The sequence below is a fragment of the Palaemon carinicauda genome, chromosome 5 (genome assembly GCF_036898095.1).
Source record: "Palaemon carinicauda isolate YSFRI2023 chromosome 5, ASM3689809v2, whole genome shotgun sequence".
NCBI classification, from domain to species: domain Eukaryota; kingdom Metazoa; phylum Arthropoda; class Malacostraca; order Decapoda; family Palaemonidae; genus Palaemon; species Palaemon carinicauda.
Window position 1 is genome coordinate 139,329,993 of NC_090729.1, and position 22,862 is coordinate 139,352,854.

A 22,862-nucleotide genomic window follows, 5' to 3' on the forward strand; every position below is an offset into this window, starting at 1 on the left:
GCCACCAACAAATGTTTGCTTTAAAGGATGAAAATGGAAATACTATCCATCCACAATAGAGATGGTGTGTGTAGGGGGGACCGTTAGCTCCAAGGACTCCCCACAGGTAGGGAATGACTTCACTTCTCTAAAGGAAACAGGAAGGACTTCCTTACCAGATGATTGCCCGACAAAAACATATCACTCTTAGCCTCTGGAGGACGAAGGGGCAAAGGAAGGAGGAATGGTACAAAGGAGGGACGCAGAAGTCAGGATTTCTCCCACTTAGAGGATGACCCCAAAAGCCGGAGAAAACCAAAAGAATACCTGTTCCACCTCTATACAGAAATGTCTTCTGCATGAAGGGTAAGTCTGTCGCCATTGCTGACCTGAAGGTACTGCAAGAACGGCTCGGTATGCCAGGATCCAGCATGCCATGCACAATCCAACATACGTAGTCGCAAGATACCTGAAAGAGAAAGAAAATTATAAGTTAACATAGCTAGTGAAAACAAAAGAGCAGAAGAAAAACATCTGCTCTTTACAACAGCTGCAATCAAAAGTGACTTTGTAATCAGTGAACAGGTGAAGTGCTTCCCCATGCTACCAATGGTAACAACCAGTAAGGTTGTTGGCACCTCATTAAAAGCCTTTATGGTCATAACACCATCTTGCGCTGTTATCTTCTCCAATGTAAAGGACAAAGGATTGTATCCACGTATGAACAGACTAAATTCTACATCATAAAAAAATAACATTTACAGGGGGTCCTCGACTTACGAAGTTGATCCGTTCTTAAGACGCAGTGTAACCCAAATTTCAGAGTAAGTCAGAACATCATAAATAAATTACTCTATACATACTGTACTGTACTGTAAAATATTGTACTATAATAAAATGTAACAAATGACATAAAAAAGTATTAGAAAAAGAGAAAACAATTCCTCACCACATGAATTAAAGTAAATATTAATAAAAAAAAAAACAATTCCTTACCTTATTCCTATGGTCGGCTTGCACACTAGAAGGGATGTTGCAAGGGATGGAGAGACAGGTTTATTGTGGAGAGGAAGTTGCAGAAGATGCTGGAGAAACTGGGGCAGGTGAGTAAGGATTCTCTGGAAGTGAGACAGAAGATGGTGGAGAAGCTGGAGCAGGTGAGTCTGGAGGTGAGGCAGAACCTACAGAAGTTGGTGGAGAAGCTGGAGTAGCAGAGGCAGCTGAGGTAGACGGTAGAGGCTTTGCAGCAATAGAGAAAGCCGAGGTAGACGGTAGAGGCTCTGTGGCAATAGAGGCAGCTGAAGTAAAGGGAAGAGGCTCTGTTGCTGGCAAATTTGGGGTAGTAGAGGCAGCTGATGCAGAGGGTACAGGTCTCTCTACTTTCTTAAAAAACTGCTCCTGGTTAGACTGGACAGACAGGATCCTCTTCTCATCCAAGATCTCCCTGTAACACTGCAGTAAATCCATGATGCCTCTGGAAACCCTAGTGAACCTTTCCATGTTACAATCCTGAGCCTCAAAAGTTGCCAACGCTTACTGTATCTCAGCAAAACCTTTTGACAAGCCCTGCCTTGTGAAAGTTTTAGCCTTTGGAGTGGGGGTTTCTTCTTCTTCCTCTATGATCTGCTTCTCCAGTTGTATCGAGTCCCCAGCAGATAACTCCTCTCCATGAGATTCCAGCAAATCTGCAACATCATCAACCTCCATATCCAGATCAATTTCCTTACTCAGGGCAACAATGTTCTTATAACATGGTCAACTGTGTCCTCAAACACATGAAAATCATTCACAAATTGAGGAAATAGTTTCCTCCGAACACCATTCATGTCTGTGATCTTCACCTCCTCCCAGGAATCAGCTATGTTCTTCACAGCATCAAGGATGTTATAGGATTTCCAAAAGTCCTTCAGAGTCAAGTCCTTCTTTGTTTCAGTTGCCTGTAATGCCATAGCAATTGTCCTTTGGAGGTAGTAGGCCTTGAACGAAGCAATCACTCCTTGGTCCATAGGCTGTAAAAGGGCCATGGTATTAGGTGGAAGGTAAACCACCTTGACATTAAGGTGAAAGTCTCCCAGCTGGGCAGGGTGTCCAGGGGCATTGTCCAGCACTAGCAACACCTTAAAGGGTTTACCCTTTTTGGTGCAATACCGCTCCACACTAGGCACAAAATGGTTGATAAACCAGTCCTCAAACACTGCATGTGTCACCCATACCTTCTTATTTGCCTTCCAAATGACTGGGAGTTGACTCTTCCAAATGCCATTGAGTGCCCTTGGATTTTCAGCCTGATACACCAGCAATGGCTTCAGTTTGAAGTCGCCAGCAGCATTTCCCCCAAGACTTGCTGGCTTTATGACCGGGTGCTAACTTCTCCTTTGCAATGTACGTGCGGTTAGGCATAGGCTTCCAAAATAAACCTGTCTCATCCATGTTGAACACTCGATAAGCAGAATACCCCCCACCACTTAATTATCTCAGCCAACGTTTTAGGAAATTCACGTGCTGCTTTCTCATCCCCACTAGCAGCTTCACCTTGCACTTTAAGGTTATGGTAATTGGCCTGAGCCTTAAATCGCATAACCCAACCCATACTAGACGAAAACTCTTCACTTTCACTTTCATCCCCCTTTTCTTTTTTTAACACTTCAAACAATCTTTTCGCCTTCTCCTGAATCACCACAAGGCTCAACGGAATATGCCGTTGATTTTGATCTTCCAACCATAGCACCGATAACCTTTCCATTTCAATTATTAAGCCACTACGCTGCTTGGTTATCACTGTTAATTTCATAGGAGCAGATCCTTTCATATGTTCAACGATGCACTCTTTGTCCTTAAGAAAGGTAGCCATGGTCGAACGACTAAGGCTAAGCAACCGGCCGATGTTTGTTGGCGTTTCACCGATTTAGATCGCTTAATACAGTCTAATTTCACTTCCAGGGTGATGGTCTTTCTTTTCTTTGATGCACTACCATCAGAAGAATCTGCCTGATGCTTTGGAGCCATAATAAAGGGCAAAAAGTTAAAAAAAACAATCAAACACGTATGAGAGAGAACCGGCATACACAATCAAAATGGCGTATTACTCAAACTGAGTAACGCAACTGACGCAGTCTTCCTCGCCCACAACCGAAACAAAAGCGTATTCATCCGCTGCGCGCTAGAAACTAGTTCGCAATTGTTTACGTCGCTTAGGTAACGCTTAATATCATTCTTTAAATTTTTATGGGCCGCGTTCGTAACCTCGAAACAGCATAAGTCGGGATCGTCCTAACCAGAGGACACCCTGTACACAAAAAACGTAAGCACTAACCAAGAATCTCAACTTTATAAAAAAAATACTCACACTATCTGACTTATGTTGAGTACTTCCAAGCTTGGACATCTATCGCCTATCAATTTCAGGTTTTCAGGTGTGATACTGTGGCAAATAGAGAGTTTCAATACCTGGAAATAACCAAAAATCACAATTATCAAAATTTCAATTTAAAAATAAAACCTTGCATCTTTTATTCAAATCAATTCACATGAAAATACAAAAAGGTTTATCGTAAACAATATGACAAATTCGGAGTTAATTTGTATTTTTCCAAATGATACAAACCTTAGCTTTATAAGGGTAATACTTTCGGCGAAGCTGACAGGACGAGCCATTAGAATTTAACAAGGGTTAACTACCCATCCGCTTGTTAGCAGGGGAAAGGGGGGTTGCTAGCTACACCCTCACTCACACACCTGTAACTGAGCTTCACTTTGCTTGGAGGTAGGACTTCGACGGGGAACAGGAGTATGTATATATAGCTAAAGTTTCTATTGTTAGGAAAAATACAAATTACCTCCAAATTTGTCAATTGTTCCGTAACTGGAATAAAAACCATTGCTATTTATAGGGGTGATTCAACCATGAGGAGGGTGGATGTACCAGCCCATCTTCGTGCAACAATAAGGAGACTCTAACACCTCGCTAAATCTGCTGAGCATAGTTTGCGGCCTACACAAGCTGAGTGTGGTGATATACTAGCAATGTGACTGTCAAGGTAAAAGTTATTCAGAGTCTTGTAGGAAATAACTGAAGAGACTGAGACATTCCCAATACCACTTCGCCAGGGTATGGGGACACAACAATATTGGAACAATATTAGGTTACATAAAGGAGCAATGGTTTACCTGCAGAGGTTTGAGGTAAGCTTGTACTGATTTCCCCAAGAGAGGGGAGGATGAAGAAAAGAAAAGTCAGACATTGCTTTTCATTCACTCAGACTAAAATCTGGGTAACCAATGCCCTCAACCTTCTGCTACTTGTTCGAATAAGGAGCTTGAGGTACTAAACAGGCTGTTGTGCAGCCACCACAGGACCGACAGAAAACGTATCGAGGTTCCTGTGGGGCATGTCTTGCAAGTAGTGGGCGGTGAATGTAGTTTGGCGTTTCCACACACCTGCTTGCAGTACCTGCATCACAGAGTAGTTCTTTTTGAAGGCCAGGGACATAGCAACACCCCTGACATCATCAGCTCTGGGACGACGTGTTGGAGGAGGGTCGGGATTCAGGACAAAGTCAATGACCCTTTGAATCCATGTGGAGGTTGTGTTCTTCGTGACCCTCCTCTTGTTTCTACCTGTGCTGAAGGAGTGAGAGCTCTCTGGGCCGAGCCGCGGCTGTTCTCTTGAGGTAGCACCTCAAACACTTTACTGGGCATAGTAACAGATAATCTGGCTCGTCAGTTACAGAGCACAGACACGCTATCCGGAAACATTCAAATCTAGGGTCCAAAAGCCCCGGATTCTGAGTCTTTGCAACAAACTCAGGGACGAAGCTGAAGCTTACTTCTCATCCTATTGAATGGGTGACGTCACATAAGAGACCAAGAAGTTTGCTGACTTGTGTGGCTGAGGCAAAGGCCAGTAAAAACATTGTCTTCCAAGTCAGGTGATGATCTGTTGCCTGGCGCAATGGTTCATACAGAGGTCTTTTAAGGGACCGAAGAACTTGAACCTCGCTCCATGGAGAAGGTCTCACTTCCAACTGAGGACAGGTAAGTTCATAACTCCGTATGAGGAGGGACAGTTCTAGCGATGAGAAAATGTCCATTCCTTTCAGTTTAAAGGTGACCCTTAGGTGAGACTTAAGGCTGAGCGATAGCCTTTAAATGCTGAAACTGAAAGGCAAATTTCTTCCCGCAAATACATGAGAAACTCGGCTATTGCTGGAGTAGTGGCATCGAGTGGATGGAGACCCCTTCCATGACACCAACCACAGAAGACATTCTACTTAGCCTAGTAGACTGAAGCCGATGATTTTCACATGAATCCAGACATACTTTTCGCAACTTGTTGCGAAAATCCTCTCGAGTGAGGAGGTGCTGGATAGTCTCCAGGAGTGAACACGTAGCGAAGCTACTGCCTTGTGGTAGATGTTGACAAGTGGTTGTCTGAGTAGATCGGGTCATGAAGGAAATTCTCTTTGAGGCTCCGTCAGGAGCAGCAGAAGATCCGGGAACCATTCCAAGTGATGCTATAGCAGAACTATGAGGGTCATTCTCATCAGACAAAATGGTGGGAATGTGTATACATTGATGTTGTCCCACTCTTGTTGGAATGCATCTTGCCAGAAAACCTTGGGATCTGGGACTGGGAGCAGTAAAATGGGAGCCTGAAGTTCAGGCCCTTTGCGAACAGGTCCACAGTCGGTGAACCCCACAAAGTCAGGATTTTGTTGGCTACTAGATGATCCAAAGACCATTCAGAACCCACCATCTGTGATGCTGTGTTCAAATTGTTGGTGAGCATATTCCTCTTGCCTGGAACGAAGCAAGCTGATAGTGAGACCAAATGGACTTCTGCCCATCTCGGTATCTTTACTGCTAGATGGGATAGGTGCTGCGAAAAAGTACATCCTTGCTTCTTGATGTAAGCCCCTACTGTGTTGTTGTTGCTCATCACCACTACTGAGTGACCTGCAAGGAACTGGTGAAACTCTTGAAGGGCCAGAAATACAGCCTTCATCTCTAGGAGATTTATGTGGAAGTACTTTTCAGACTCTGACCAAAGGCCTGAAGCAGTGTGGTGCAGCACGTGGGGCCCCCACCCTTCTTATGATGCGTCTGAGAACAGCATCAAATCGGGAGGAGGGACGGGAAGATAGACACCCTTCAGCAGATTCTCGTCTACCAGCCAATATCCAAGGTTCGTCTTTTCCTCTGATTCCATGGGAATCAAATGCCTGATTGGAATTCAGGCGTCACTGGAGATCAAATCCTGAGGCGGCCGTTGAGAACTAAACGGGCCAGAGATGATAGGTGTCCAAGGAGACATAGTCACTTCTGGGCTGGGAGTTCCTCTCATCTGAGGAAAGGCCTTGTGACTTTCCTCACCCTTGCTATCCTGTCATCTGATGGGAAGGCTTTGTGCTGTTTGGTATCTAATACCATGTCCAGGTATACCAGTCTTTGAGTGGGAAACAGGGAAGATTTCTTAAGGTTTACCATGATCCCCAGATCTTGGCAAAGCCTCAGAAGTTTGTCTCGGTACTGAAGAAGGGTTGCCTCCGAATCTGCTAGGATCAGCCAGTTGTCCAGGTAACGAAGGAGACGGATGCCGAACCCGTGCGCCCAAGATGACACTAGGGCAAACACTTTTGTGAAGACCTGAGGTGCTGTGGAAAGGCCAAAACACAGCACCTTGAACTGGTATATTTTATTGTTGATGCTGAATCTCAGATACTTCCTGAAGACAGATGGATTGGGATCTGGAAGTATGTGTCCTTTAGATCCAGTGTACACATGAAGTCCTTATCGCTAGCCTGACCCTGTCTGCCGTCTCCATGCTGAATGAAGTCTGTTCAACAAACTTGTTCCTTATTCAGAGCTGAGAGATCGATGACTGGTCTCCAGCCTCCAGATGCCTTTTTCACAAGAAAAAGTCTACTGAAGAAGCTTGGGGAACTGTCGAGGACCTCCTGGAGAGCGCCCTTCTCCAACATGATCTGGACTTCGACTGAAGAACATGCCCCTTTGCTGATCCCATTGCATAGGAGCTTACAAGCAATGGATTCTCGGTCAGTGGAGGGAGAGATGAAATGATTGGGATGCAATACCCTGAACGAATCATGGAGATCATCCAAGGTTTGGGCCCCAGCTGCATCCACCTGGTTCAGCAGCTTTGTAGGCATCCCCCCACTGGTGGACAAGCAAAGGGATGGCCTATCCTAGCGTTTGCGGTTTTTACCGCTACCTCTCTGATGTTTCCCCCCACGATTGGACTTATTGCCGTCCTTGACAGGAAAGGGCTTTTTAGACCCCTTTGTGTAACTGCTGCTGTTTTGCTAGATGTTTTTGATTGGCAGGTCTTTGGAGAGGCTGGAGGTCTATAGGGCCATAATGTTAGCAACCTATGAAGGAGGGAATCCATGTTGGACTTTCTCCAACTCTCCGTTGGCTGCTCGACGTCCCTTGGCTCAAAGAGGAACCCTCCATAGAAGAGTTTCGGAGCCTAGCGATCTCAGCGTTCGGGATCTGCTGGTAGAATCCCTCGGCTACCGCATCCCTTCATTTCGGAATGGTGTTGGCCCAAGGGGTCACTATCTAGTGGGCCAGAAACTCATTAGTGTGGGTGCCAGAGAGACGGAAAGTCTCCAAAGCCTTCCAGGTAAGTTCCTTAGAGAAATCCTTGGTACGCACCAGGATTCCTACAGATCCCAAACAAAGATCCAGCCACGAAGTAGCCAGCTTGGCATACTTTGCGACCTTCTCTTGGTTCAAGGTCTCTGACGCTGAGAACAAGACCTGACACGAAGAGAGCCTCTCTAGAGAGACTACCTTGGTCAGTTCTTCAAGGGAGTAATGGATACACATTGTCGATTAAGTTTCGTCCACGATATAATAATACCTCCTCCAGTTGACACCCCAAGAAGGGAGGAGTTTAGTGGACGAGATAGAGCAGCAAAACTTGGAGACATTAGAAAGCTGGGAGGCCATCTTACACCAGACACCCTTTAATCCCCGGAAACGGGTAAAGGCTGCATTGGTCTTTGGAGGCTTTTGGGTGCCTAAAACACAGTCTAGGACCGTGTCTTTGCCTTCTTGCAGAGCTGTCTCTGGTTCCGGTAACCAATTGAGGGCCCTCATGATGGCCAGAACCTGCCAAAAGGCATTCTCCGACTCTCTCTGGTCTCCGTCTGAAGCTGAGCTGGCAGCGAGATCTTCATCCAACGCCGAGGTCTAACCTCGGGGTGGGTCACTGTCGTCAACGGTAAAGCTAACTTGGTTCCTGGAGCCTCCCCCAGGGGCCTCTGAAGTAGCGATCTCAGAAAGGAGGGACCGATGAGCTGGAGGTGAGACGGTTTTCTCTTCCTGGGGTCTTTCCATTGGAGACGGGAGAGGAGTCTGGAACTGACTCATCCCTCTGAGAGCCTCTCGATATGGTCGGAGAGGCATTGGAGAGACGAGGCGACAATGGATCCCTAGGTGGCTCTATACCCTTTGAGTCCTAACTGGAGTCAGTTTGACAGTTGATGAAGGGAGTTTATCAGTAGGTCCCCTCTTCCTCTTCAGAGGGGAAACAGCAGTAGTGGTCCGTAGTCTCAGATCAGTTGAGCCACCAAACGATTCCAAGGAAGTCCTTGGGGCTTCCGTCGATCACGCAAGAAGCATCGGGACGAAGCCCTTTGTTACAGCTCTAATCAAGGTGCTGAGCCATGGCTGCTTACTCATCGAAGCACTCTCCGAAAGATCCTCTGAAGAGAAAGAGGATAAACGGTCCTTCCGCAGGGTCTCCATTACTGACGCTAAAGGCTTAGGAGCTGTAGATATATAGTAGATTCCTTTTTGTACTCTGGAAGTTTAAGAATTCTAAAACCATGAAACTTTGCCCCTTCCACCTTCCTTGCCTGTTGCATCGTTACTCGTTTGCGGGGAGGGGAATGGGGGCAACGGCGAATGACCTTTAATCATCTTACCTTCCTAGCAGCCACTACCACCGCCTTTGGTGGCTGCACTTGGTGATCCTCGCTTGCATGAGGATGTGACAGCCGCTGATGCATTGGAGAACGTTCAGAAACACCCTGATCAAGACGCATTGGCGATTGCCGATGCGAAAACCAATGACTCGATAATCGATGAGAGGGAGTGTGTCTCCAACTTGACGAGCGATACTGCGGGATCAATCGCTACCGCTGCAAGAGAGGCCGGTTGGTGTGTCAACGATCCTTGAGTAGGCGAATCACGAGTAGCTGGGAGTGGAGGCTGACGGATGTACGATGATTCACGCTGTAGCAATTCACGAACAGGTGGGAAAACGCGTTCTGAAGGAGATCAACGCAATGGTTTGGGAACGCTCTGAGTTACGGCCGAAGATTGGCTAGTTGAGTGACGGATGAACAATTCACAAGAAGGTGATGGTATACGTGACACGTACGGTCGCTTAGATGACGCTGTTGGTTAGGGATCACTGACAAGCAGGTACTTTCCGAGGTGGTGGGTGAGCAGGCGATTCTCAAGTTCTCCGCGATTCTCGCGTAGCAGAAGCTTGACGAGAAGTTGAACACGTAGGCGATTCATGCGTAACCGAATGCTTAGATGGTGTACCAGTTGTCAATCGTTGACGATGGTCAGATGATTCACGAGCTGATAGAAGGGTCGGCGACTCACGCACTGCCGGACGATGGAGAGACTATTGAGCAGGTGACCGTTGTGATGGAGAACGATGTGACGAGATCGGGGACGGAGGTGAAGGTCGGTAACCAGTAGATTCAGGTTAGACAATTTCTCCCAAAGAAGAAGACCGAGGCAGTGAAGAGGTGAAGAGATATCTCTCGGCCGAGGGAGGGGGAGCACCCTGAAGGCGAAGTGGAGGACGGACATGGCGAGGTCTCTTGCCTCCAACACAATGATGAATGAGTGTGGGATCAGCATGCTGATTGACAGCAGGCCTCCAAAGAGGAGTCTCTATGTGAGACCCTTTACTGGAAAGGGAAACACTCGTCGGAGAGACGTGCCTCAGACTTTACTCTTCCCCCGAAGGATGTTTGTCAGGGGAAGGAGTAGACCTCGGCGGCGGAAGATGGAGAAGAAGATACAGTGGCAGGACCAGCTGGCAGGGCAGCAGACGAGCTTTCCTACACAACAACGACGTCGACAACAGACAGAGTCGACGTCCTACGTTGACGAGTGCTGAAGGTCAGCACCCCAGTGCAAGAACCGCAACAATGCCTCCTTGGAAGGATCCCTGGGCAACTCCAACGATGGCCACAGCTGTAAAAGAGGAGAAAGAGACACGCCTGGCTCGAGGGGAGAGCCAGGGCAACCCCAATAGAGAGGCTGCCCCGTCTCTTAAGGACCAAAGTTGGTCAGGAGTTAAATGGCCTACTACTACTACTATTACTACTCATCAGGCCCAGGAGGAAGCTGTCCAAGTAGGAGCTTCAGAGGAAGGTAGGGAGACGGAGGAAGAAGCCTTGGGTTTCTCCTGCTTCGAAGAGACCTTCGAAGGGGAAGAATCACGCTTAGACTTCTTCCGTCTACGCCCATACCTTTCCCACTGAGAGGAAGACCACTCCCGACACTCAATACATTCGTTGTCTACATCGCAGCGTTGTCCTCTGCAGACAGGGAAAGAGCTGTGGTCATCCGTTTCCCTAGCACACAAACTTTCCGAAGGTGGGGCCCTCTGTTCTAGTACAAGTTCGCATGGCCGTGTAGAAAAAACAGCGCAAAAACACACTGAAAAGAAAAAGCAAAAAAAAAGTTAATGGTAGTCTAAAAAGGATAGGATGAAGAACGGTGACAACCGCACTCCATCTGAGCCAAAAAGAAAGTGGAGCTCAGTCACAGGTGAGAGAGTGAGGGGTGTAGCTAGCTATCCCCCTACTCCCCGCTAACTAGCAGATGGGTAGTTAATCCTCACTAAATTCTAAAGGCTCATCTTTTCAGCTTCGCCGAAAGTAATATTCTAAATAGCATTAATTTGTATGCTAGTTACAGAACAAATTTAATTTACAAATCTATATTAAAGCAAAACAGATTAGAAAACCTTATACGTACCCAAAAAAAACTAACATGCTTATATACTTAACATGTTTTGATTGTTTAAACCACACACCTTCAATGTAGATGGAAGCATTGTTAAATTTATGCCAGTAGAATAAAATCCACTAATGTTTAGATGCTGCAGTTCTGGATAACTCCCAAGAACTTCTCTGAGAGAACGATCATCAAAATCTGGACATTTCTGGAATGATAAATTTTCAATCAATACCAACAATACAGTACATACAGCTGGATCATCTAACATGATTATAAGTAGCTTATTATTATTATGATTAAATAGCACAAAACTATTCTAATTTTACCTAGGCCTCAGAAGCTTGAGTCAAAGGATATGGTTTAATGAAAATTTATACTTTATTTATGATACTACTGCTTTTAAAAACAAAATGGATAAGTTGAAAATGATAGAGTGGTCAAATTTCTCAAGTTGACCAGTTGACAAAACTTATTATTTATTAAAAATTAAATTTTGGACATTCACATAAGATTATTTGGTAATGGTACTTTATATTCTGTGCATATGGGAATAGGGTCATACAGACATTAATTCTACATCCATGGGTCAGACGGGAGAGACCCAGACTTAAAAAGAGCCAAAACCACCTCAATTTCTCATCCATTTTGATCTGATGGATTCCATAGTCATCATTCGGGTTGATTTGATTCAATTAGTTAATATCAAAATTACTAACCCATATATTCTACCATTTATTGATGATAATGGGTTTCAGAGAGGTTATATAACCAGTCAAAATGTAATCTGGTCCTCATAGTTATAGCTTTGGCTGGTTTATTGAATTTGCTATTGCCTTATGCCTCAATCAATAGGAATTCAACATACTGTAACTCAACTTTTTCATCATCTACAAGTGTCCGAAATCCAACAAATTTCAAACATTTTACCATTTTTCCAGAAAGAGGGAAAAGAAAAAAAAAGGCATAAAATGAGAAAAATATTTTAATAATTATTCGCAATAAGTTTGTATGTATTTATTCATTTAGAAAAACTAATTATATTAAACCATTTATGTTTAGTGCTCATATAATTTTAATATTTGTTAAAACCTAACGAATATTCTCAACATGAGCAATTTAAGCATTTTACTCTTAAGGAACCGTCCGCCATGGGGGTTTTGACATAACTTTCAAAAATCAAAAATCGTTTTATTGCTTCTATGTATGCGTAAACATATCGTACATGTTCCCCAAAAGTTGCAGCAAATTATTTTTACAAATAACGAAGATATAGAGGTCTTTAAATGATGACGTCACCCTTACTGTGACGTCTGCATGACTGAGTTAGAGAAAATAATCTTTGTGTGTTATTTTTGCATATCTATAGCAATTTTTCACTTATGTTTCGCGCTATCGTACGTCTGGTAGAAATGGAAGGCATTGGTAGAGCGTAGTTGAACGAAATCTACTCCTACGAGAACAGAAGCCAGAGTTTCCAAACACTTAAAGAAGTTATAATGCATGTGTTTGTTTACTTGAAGTTCGTATGTACATTGTGTTTTCACAACGTCCTCGGGAACTTTATAGCACAACCAATGTTATCCAAGGTCATAAAAAGAACAAATAGTCAATCATTTTTCCAAACAATGAAGATATAGCGGTCTTTAAATGATGACATCATCCTTACTGCATCGTCTACATGACTGAGTTTGACAGAATCGTAGTGTTCTCTCTCTCTCTCTCTCTCTCTCTCTCTCTCTCTCTCTCTCTCTCTCTCTCTCTCTCTCTCTCTCTCTCTCTCTCGAATTATCTAAAACTGCCATTTATACAAATGCTATAATTCTCTCTCTCTCTCTCTCTCTCTCTCTCTCTCTCTCTCTCTCTCTCTCTCTCTCTCTCTCTCTCAAATTATCTAAAACTGCCATTTATACAAATGCTATATTCTCTCTCTCTCTCTCTCTCTCTCTCTCTCTCTCTCTCTCTCTCTCTCTCTCTCTCTCTCTCTCTCTCTCTCTCTCTCTCTCTCTCTCTTGAAGTTCGTATGTAGATTGTGCTTTCATAACATCCTCAGGAACTTTATAGCAATGCCAATGTTACCTAAGGTCATAAAAAGAACAAATAGTCTATCATTTATCCAAACAATGATGATATAGCGGTCTTTAAATGATGACATCATCCTTACTGCGTCGTCTACATGACTGAGTTTGACAGAATCGTAGTGTTCTCTCTCTCTCTCTCTCTCTCTCTCTCTCTCTCCTCATCTCTCTCTCTCTCTCTCTCTCTCTCTCTCTCTCTCTCGAAGTTCGTATGGTAGATTGTGCTTTCATAACATCCTCGGGAACTTTATAGCAATGCCAATGTTACCCTAGGTCATAAAAAAGAACAAATAGTCTATCATTTTTCCAAACAATGATGATATAGCGGTCTTTAAATCATGACGTCATCCTTACTGCGTCGTCTGCATGACCAAGTTTGACAGAATCGTAGTTATGTTTATTTTTGCATCTCTCTCTCTCTCTCTCTCTCTCTCTCTCTCTCTCTCTCAAATTATTTAAAACTGCCATTTATACAAATTCTATAACACCAATGTTCAACTCTCTCAGAATCAAATAATAGTTGATCTCTCTCTCTCTCTCTCTCTCTCTCTCTCTCTCTCTCTCTCTCTCTCTCTCTCTCTCTCTCTCTCTCTCTCTCTCTCTCAATTTGAACTTCCATCTGCAGTATATCAACCAAATGCTATCATTCCAAAATTGAATTCGTGATCTCTCTCTCTCTCTCTCTCTCTCTCTCTCTCTCTCTCTCTCTCTCTCTCTCTCTCTCTCTCTCTCTCTCTCTCTCTCTCTCTCTCTCTCATGTTTCGATATATCGTACTTCTGGCAGAAATGAAAGGCATTGGTAGAGGGTAGGTAAATGAAAACTACCAGCTACGAGAACATCAGCAAAGTTTCCAAAGACATATAGAAAATTATAATGAATGTGTTTATTTACTTGAAGTTCGTATGTAGATTGTGCTTTCACAACGTCCTCTGGAACTTTGTAGCAATGCCAATGTTACATAAGGTGATAGAAAGAACAAAAAGTAAGTGGAGTACAAGAAAAAAGAACCAAGAAAGAGGGAAACATGAATAAGAGTACAAAGCTGAAACCTGCTAACTAAAACACTGGCAACAATGAGAGATCGCTGGCAACTCGTAACATAGGAATAGTAAACTGAGGGTCCAAATACCTTGCATTTATGTAAGAATAAAGAATAAAAGTTATCATAATAATATTATCTTGATTTCTTTAAGAAAAGAAGAGAAAATTTGTTGCAAATCTTTGGGAGCTCATAACTCAAAAACATACTTATTCACACTTGGATACATTTTTCTCACTTATTTGTTGTTCGATATTAGAGAGAAAGATATCATTCAAAAAAAGAATATAAATCCCACAATTCTGTCAGACAAAATTTTGATTTTCTTTTAATATTTTTTTCACGATTATTTTCCGTCTAGACGAGGAAAAAAAATTAAAATTCATTAAAAAAAAAACAGAAAGGAAAATCATAATTCTGTCTCACAGAATTGTTCGGTTGATACAGTAGTTTTTATGGTATAAGTTTCAATACAATTGGTATTATAGTAGTGGGGGAAAATGTACCTAAATTTCTTTTCAAATCATGATTTTTGCTAATAAATCCAAAAGTTTTTAATCAAATCACTTGAAATTTTTATATGATGAAGGCATTATATATGTCCAAAAACATATATAGAAATGGTGTAATTAGGACCATTAGAAAAAAAAATGGCGGACATGGCGGACGGTCCCCTTAATCAACATTTATAGATTTGCACTTTTTATGACTAACCAAACCTTATATCTATTAAATGTCAACTTCTACCACCTACAGTCTGCTACGACAATAACCATTAATCTTTTGCTCCCTGTCCAACTCAAGATTTTATTTCCATCCCTGTGTTAAGTTTCAGTTTAGCATGAACTCTATGTTGCTTAACTTGAATTCATGTTGTCCCCACTTCACCACCTGCATTTCTATACCTTGCCCCTCACCTTTCCCAGGTGTATTTCCTCAAGATCGCTCTGTTACCCATGCCATCTGACCTCCATTGTTAAAGCCTATTGATAAAATCTGTGACTCTTGGACCCCAAGGGAAATTAACGAAGTTTCCTCTATTGTTAAGCCTTTTCGAGATTTATAAAAAGGTTAAGACATCTGCATTGTTTTCTTTGTTTATATACAGCATTGAAACAGCATTTCCACACCCTTTACTGTATCTCTCTCCACTCCCCCTCTTGGCAGTATCTACCCAGTACACTCTATTTTCTAGGACCGACAGCCCTTTGGATCTTCCTGGCCAATGATGAACTTTCAAGGAGGGCCTTACAGCTTCACCCCGCCGATCTTGACAGATGGATTCCACCCCCTCTGATGTCCCTACCACGTAATCCATGAAGGGAGACGACCTGCTTTTACGCTATCCGAAGTCTTTGGCTGGTGGCCATGAGAAGTTTTAACGGGGCCTGAGTTCAACCTACAAGCCCTCACTCTGCCCAAGCCCTTAAAATCAATCTAACTACTCCCATCTAACTGATCCAGATTCAAAGTGTTCTTGTGTTTTTTGTTCCTGAAAAAAAAGTGTTAAAATTTTGTAGATAAAAACGCAAGTTGAAACTGTTATTGTTACACTCTTATATAAAGAAAGAGAAAACCAGTAAACTTAAAATTAATTATTCTTCTAAAGGAGATTCATGAGAGATAACCACTGACTATAATCACGTAAAAACCTCCCCATGGTCCTTCAAGCTTAAAATTGCAAAACCCCAGAGTTATTGATGTCCAGCAGTCTAGGAGTTACTAGACAAAACACACAATTTGTGTGTGAAGATTTGTGTACATTCCAGACCCTTTGATCAGTAAAAGAATATATCCTCTCAGTCTATAAGACAAAAGTCGGTCCTGAAGTTGTGTCAGCTCACTATGAAACATTTACGTCAAATCTCTGTTGGTCCAGTGTGAACCAGACAGACCTGCAAGGAAAATTCACAGTGCTTTCAAAAATTTATGACAGAAACAATCATAAAAACAAAATGACAAATTTGGAGATAATTTGTATTTTTCCTAACTATACAAACCTTAGCTTTTTAATATGGGTTTATTACTTTCGCGTAACCGAAATGACGAGCCATTAGAATTTTAACGAGGGTTTACTACCCCCATCGCTAGTTAGCGGGGGGTAGGGAGGGGTAGCTTGCTACCCCCAACCCCTAACACACCTGTGTCATGAGCTCACTTTGCTTAGAGGTAGGACTTCACGGGGGACAGGGCTGGCAGGCAAGTTTGATTAAATAGCTAAGGTTTGTATAGTTAGGAAAAATACAAATTATCTCCGAATTTGTCATTTGTTCCGTAACTGAAATCCAACCACGCTATCTAATATGGGTGACTCAACCCTTAGAAAGGGTGGAAAAGTCCCAGCCATACTGGCTTTTGGCTTTGCCCGGGGACTCATTATCTGAGTGTGTCAGTACTCAACAATAAAGAGTCCCTGCACCTCGCTCGCACCTTGCTACGCAAGGGCTGCGACCTACATAAGCTGTGTGTGAAGGATTATGTGCGACTCGTCCTAGGAAGTTGACCTGGAGCTCTTTAGATGGAAAACTTTAGGCTAGGACTTACCCAATACCACCTCGTCAGGGTATGGGGATGTGACAGTATTAACTTAATACTAGGAACACAAGGAAGCATGGTTTACCTGAAGTGGTTTGAGGTCAGCTATGCAGAGAACCCAGGATGCTGCTTTCTCCAAGGAAGGAGAGGATGAAGAAAAGAATAAGGGCCAGACAAATCTTTTCATTCATGCAGACTAAGACCGGGTAACAATGCCCTCAACCCTCTGCTACCTGTCCATTAAGGAGCCTGAGGTTAGACCAGCTGTTGTGCAGCCAACACAGGGCCGATAGAGAACGTATCAAGCCTCCTGTGTGTCACGTCTTGCAGGTAGTGGGCTGTGAAGGTCGTCTGACGCTTCCACGCCCCTGCTTGTAGAACCTGCGTCACGGAGTTCTTCTTGAAGGTCAGGGACGTAGCTACAACCCTGACATCATCACTCTAAGGCGACATGACGAAGGAGGGTCAGGATTCAGGGACAGATGGATCACCCTACGAATCCATGCGGAGATGGTATTCTTGGTGACCCTACTCTTTGTTCTCCCAGTGCTTACAAACAAAGCTTGCACTTGGGGACGAATGCAGCCGTTCTTTGAGATATAACCTCAGACTCCTTACTGGACACAGTAGGAGATGCACTTGGGGACGAATGCAGCCGTTCTTTGAGATATAACCTCAGACTCCTTACTGGACACAGTAGGAGATGGTTTGGGTCATTGTCATGGGTAGATAGAATAATATAGAAAAGAATGTTAAAACATGTGAATTTTTTACTCTTGAGAAACAGAGAGAGAGGAGGTCCCGCTAGTGTTTATAGAAACTGTCACCATCGCTGATGGAGATCAAGATATTTATTAGATGTGCCTAGTTCAGCAAACCTTGGGCATAACGATCGTCTGTTCGTAGCAATCCGAGGACCCATAGGACAAGGATAGCAGTGTCGTCGCCGAAGTATATACATTAATGGAAGGTAAACACGTCTCGCTTCAATCATAGCGCCATATGGATCATGATTACACCAGCACAGCCTTCGCAAAGATGCTATCAAAGAGGCGTGGTTTTAAGGAAAACCAATAAGGATGAAGGAGAAAATTTCCTTATATGGAATTGTCCATAGTTAACCCCTCCCATACAGGGGGTATATAAACTTCAACGAGTACGACAGAATGAGATTACAAAAGAGAGAGAGAGAGAGAGAGAGAGAGAGAGAGAGAGAGAGAGAGAGAGAGAGAGAGAGAGAGAGAGAGAGAGAGCACAGGGAAGGAGAGGAGACGTAAGGACCAGAATGCAGACGTGACCAGTCTTGTCCGAGATGTCAGAACGAGTTGCCCCCTACCGTCATTACCAACCGCGAAACGCCCGGACCTGAAATATCTACGTTCCTGTCAACCGTCGAGAGCTGCTGTGAAGAGTATTATTTTCTTTTTGTATTATTTGTCTACTATCTTGACAGTTCCCCTATTTGCTGGAGTGTAGTTTAATCACATGATTTTCTTTGTTTAGTTCAGTGCTTCCTAAGTACTCAATCAAGAAACATTGACCTTTGACTAGTTGTAAATAAAATTATGTTTTCTTTTGCGAGTTTTCTTTCTATATTTCCTGTTGTTTCAAGGTGTATAGTGGTCGAGAAATCCTAATTTCATTAATCAATTCAAAAGAACCTGGTTTGATCCTCATGAGGATCATAACAGTTGGCGACCCTGCCAGGATTTTCGACTACATAACCAATTGAAAACAGGGAGAATATAGAAAGAAGCAGAATGAGTGCGATTACGAGATATTTGATAGATTTAGGTAAACTTCTTGGTCTAGATGGCGATGATCTCCGTGATTATGTTATTAAGAGAGAACAGGAAGTGTTTGAGAGAGATGAAAGAGCAGCTGAAAGAGAAGAAAATGAAACAAAGCGAGAAGAAAATGAAAGACAGCGTAAGCATGAGTTAGAATTGGCTCGTTTAAGACAAACGCTTCATAACAGACGGTCAGGTAGCAGATCAGGGAGTAATTCATCTTTAAATAGTGACACTGATAGTTTAGATATGAGTGCAGTGCTCAAACTTATACCGAAATTTGATGAGAAAGATGTTACGAAATATTTTATGTCTTTTGAAAAATTAATGAACAGAGTAGGTTCTCCCAAAATACAGTGGACTTTGTATTTACAATCAGTTTTAAGTGGTAAAGCACATTCTGTGTATAGTTGTTTGTCTGAGGATAAAAGTGAAGATTATGATTCTGTGAAAGAAACCATACTTAATGCATACAGATTAGTACCAGAGGCGTATCAGAAGAAGTTTAGAAGTTTGAAAAGAGATTATACTAGTACTTATGTAAAGTACAGAAAGAAGTTAGAAAGATTGTTTTGAGATTGGTTGACTTCCGCTGAAGTCGATAATTTTGAAGATCTCAAGAACTTAATTTTGTTAGAAAGTTTCAAAGATAATATATCCCCAGACATCAAATTATATATAGAAGATAGGCGTGAAACATCTTTTGCCGGTGCTACGAGATTAGCAGATGAGTACAGTCTCACACATGGTTCAAGTGGCAGCAAAAAGAAAAACGATCTTTTGTCAAGTAAGGCACAACATAGTAAAGGTAGTTCTAACAATAACGATAATAGGAACAGGGATTATTATTATTATTATTGTTACACGTGGGAAGGAAGGTCATATTTCTCGGTACTGTAGGAGCCAATGGGCAGCCAGTAATTCAGAGGTCACTTGTTACAATTGTAATAAGAAAGGGCATATAGCTAGGAATTGCACAGTAGAAAGTACGAATGTGAAGAAACCTGTGTGACTAGTTAATAATCTTTCTTAAGGAAGGAATAGTCTCTTGAAAGAAACTAGGAAACATTATGGTGAATTTTTGTCTGAAGGTTTAAGTTTCTTCTCTTAAAGGAGGTGATTCAAGGGAAGTAGTTTTGCTTAGGGATACGGGAGCGGCCGTATCACTCGTTAGGTGAGAGAGTGTACCAAGGAATGTAATAATCAGCATGAAAGAAAAGGTTATGCTGGGTGGGTTTCCAAACACTTGTGTAGTTTGTCCTTTGTTAAAGATGAAATTGAAAAGTCAGTTAGTGTCAGGAGATGTAAAACTAGCAGTCGTGGAAACCTTGCCCGTAGACGGCACTGACATTATTGTTGGCAATGATTTAACTACCTCCAAGTGTGTGAATACTATTTTAAGTGAAGTTCAAGTGCCTGAAATGATAGTAACCAGGTCAGGATTAGATACAGATATTGACTACGGTCATAGGTTGTTCGAGGATTCGAACATAGATAATAGAGGCAGTGATGGTGTAGCTGTTGAAAGAAGTGATGTACAGATAGACAATGAAACAGGCCCAAGTAATAGCAGCTGTAGTGTTTCAGAAACTAGCATATTGAATAAGGATGAACTAGTTAAGATGCAGAGGGAAGATGAAACACTAACTAGAATTTTTGAATGCGAATTCGATGATGAACCTGAAAATGTTTGTAAGGAAACATTTAGTCTAAAAGACAAACTTTTGTGTCGCTATGTTCGTCCTAAGACAGGTAGCAAAGAGGTCATAGAGCAATTGGTAACTCCTAGGAAACTTCGTGAATCAATTTTGAAATTAGCACATGATGAACAAGGACATTTAGGAGTAAATAAAACATTCAAGTGTATAAGTAAAACGTACTTTTGGCCTAAAATGAAAAGTGATGTGAAGAGACATGTTTTAAGTTGTCACGAATGTCAAATGGCTGGCAAACCTAATCAAGTAATTCCCAGGGCTCCATTATGTAATATTCCATCGGTAGGAGAACCTTTTGAGAATGTTGTAATTGATATCGTAGGCCCTTTGCCCAGAAGTAAGGGAGGGAATATCTATCTATTAACAATCATTGATAGACTAACACGATATCCAGAAGCAATCCCAGTAAGAAATTGCAATGCAAAAACTGTAGTTAAACACTTGCTGAACTATTTCTCTAAATTTGGACTTCCTTGCGTTATACAGAGTGATAATGGTAGCAATTTTGTATCAAAGTACTTCAGAGATAAAATGAAAGAGTTAGGGATTAAACTTGTAACTTCCACCCCGTACCACCCTGAATCACAAGGAATTGTTGAACGTTTTCATCAAACGTTGAAAAGTTGCTTAAGGAAGTTGTGTAATAATTTCGAACATGATTGGGAAGAAAAGTTACCTTTTGTCTTGTTGGCTTTACGATTAACTCCTAATGACACCACGGGATTTAGTCCTTTTGATTTGTTGTTCGGTCACACCGCCAAAGGACCTTTAGAAATTTTAAAGTGTAAGTTAATGGAAGAAGAAGGTAGAAAGGATTACATACAGAATATTGAAGATCACAAAGAGGATTTAAGGAAAGCCTGGCAGTTGGCAAAAGAAAATGAGAGCAACCGTCAAGGGGAAACTAAAAGAAAGTACGATCTTAAAGCTAAAGACAGAATTTTCCATGTGGGTGATAAAGTCGTAGTATTAGTCCAAAAAGAAGGTCCCTCATTATCTTATAAGTTCGAAGGTCCATTTCCTATCATAGATAAAAGGGGAAATTTGAATTACTTAATTTACATGGGTAGGCGTAGAGCTAAGTGGTTGCACATCAACTTGCTAAAGAAATATAATGAACATCCAGTGCCAGTTGTCACCGTGCCACAGAGAGAGATTACTTTTGAGAAGAACTCTGATGTTCTTAATAATTTCACGTTGTTTAATTCTAGCTTAGAGGAAGAAAAAACACGGGAATTATTCAATGTGTTTTCAAATTATCCAGAAACTGTTAGTGATAAATTGGGTTTGACTAATCTTTTAGAACACGATATTGAGTTGCAGGACACAAAACCCATTAGACAAAGTCCTTATCGTCTAAGCCCAGAAAAAGCAAATTCAGTCCGACAGGAAATTAAGTATATGCTAGACAATGGTTTGATTGTTCCTACCGAAAGTGACTGGTGTTCTCCAATAGTTCTTGTTAAGAAGGAAGATGGATCAGATAGGCTGTGTATTGATTTTAGAAAAGTGAATAGTGTTACGAAACAAAGTAATTTTCCCCTCCCCAGGACAGAAGATTGTTTAGATAAAATAGGAAATGCTAAGTTTATTTCTGAACTTGATTTGGCCAAAGGTTATTGGCAAGTACCTTTAAGTAGTCGAGCACAGAAAATATCTGCTTTCATAACACTTTTCAGTAGTTATGAACCCAAAGTTATGGCTTTTGGTCTACGAAATGCAGCGAGTACTTTTCAAAGATTAATGAATAGAGTTTTAAATGGAATTGATAACTGTGTCGTGTATTTGGATGATCTTGTAATATTTTCAGATACGTGGAAGCAACATTTACGCATTTTAGCTAAAGTATTGGCAGTCCTTGAGAAAGCAAAACTTATTTTAAATCCGAAGAAATGTGAATTCTGAAAAACCTCGATCACATATTTGGGTCATAAAGTGGGTCTAGGTAAGATTTGTCCAAAAGATGGGAACATAGAGGCTATCATCAACTTCCCAACCCCTACCAGTAAAAAACAGGCAATGAGATTCATCGGAATGATTTCATATTTCCGCCGATTTGTTCCTAATTTTTCAGAAATAAGTGCTCCAATGACTAATCTTTTCAAGAAAGGACGCAGTTTTGTATTTGATAATGAATGTATCAAAGCTTTCAATAAGTTAAAGGCCATAATGATTCACGAGCCCGTACTAATGTTGCCCGATTTTAGCAAGGAATTTAATTTAGCGATAGATGCAAGTGATATTGGCATATGAGGAGTTCTGTTGCAAGAAGTGAATGGGACTAAGCACCCTTTAGCTTATTATTCAAAGAAGTTAAATAAAGCACAGCAGAATTATTCAACTATTGAGAAGGAAATGTTTAGTTCAGTATCAACTTTACAACACTTTGAGATTTATGTACGTAGTGGTCATGTTTTAACTGTGTATACTGATCACAATCCATTAGTTTACTTAGATAGGTTTAAGAATAAGAATAAACGTCTCATGCGTTGGAGTTTAGAATTAAAAGACTACGATTTAAAGATAGTTCATATAACGGTAAAAAATAATGTAATAGCGACAGTCTTTCTAGAGACTTTTCAGAATGATATGGACGTTTGTTTTCTTTCTGCTTTTGTTTTTTTTTTTTTTTTCTATCAAAAAGTAAGTGTGTGTTTTGGTTTAGTTACATGTTACGAGAGTAATGAAGTAATTGTCTCTCAGTTTAGG

The 22,862-nt window shown here is 41.9% G+C and overlaps 1 protein-coding gene and 1 pseudogene across 2 annotated transcripts in view; both read right to left on the bottom strand.

Annotated features, from left to right (window-relative positions):
- Positions 1 to 1,985, bottom strand: part of LOC137640399 (tigger transposable element-derived protein 1-like) — a 13,659-nt pseudogene extending 11,674 nt beyond the window's left edge.
- LOC137641510 (uncharacterized) overlaps positions 1 to 22,862 on the bottom strand; it is a 380,155-nt gene that overhangs the window by 166,743 nt on the left and 190,550 nt on the right. For both annotated transcript variants that reach the window (XM_068374129.1, XM_068374128.1), the window contains exons 7-8: positions 11,075 to 11,203; positions 3,326 to 3,426 (exon numbers count right to left, since the gene is read on the bottom strand). In XM_068374129.1, the coding sequence (XP_068230230.1) occupies positions 3,326 to 3,426; positions 11,075 to 11,203 (230 nt within the window). The remainder of the gene's footprint in view (positions 1 to 3,325; positions 3,427 to 11,074; positions 11,204 to 22,862) is intronic.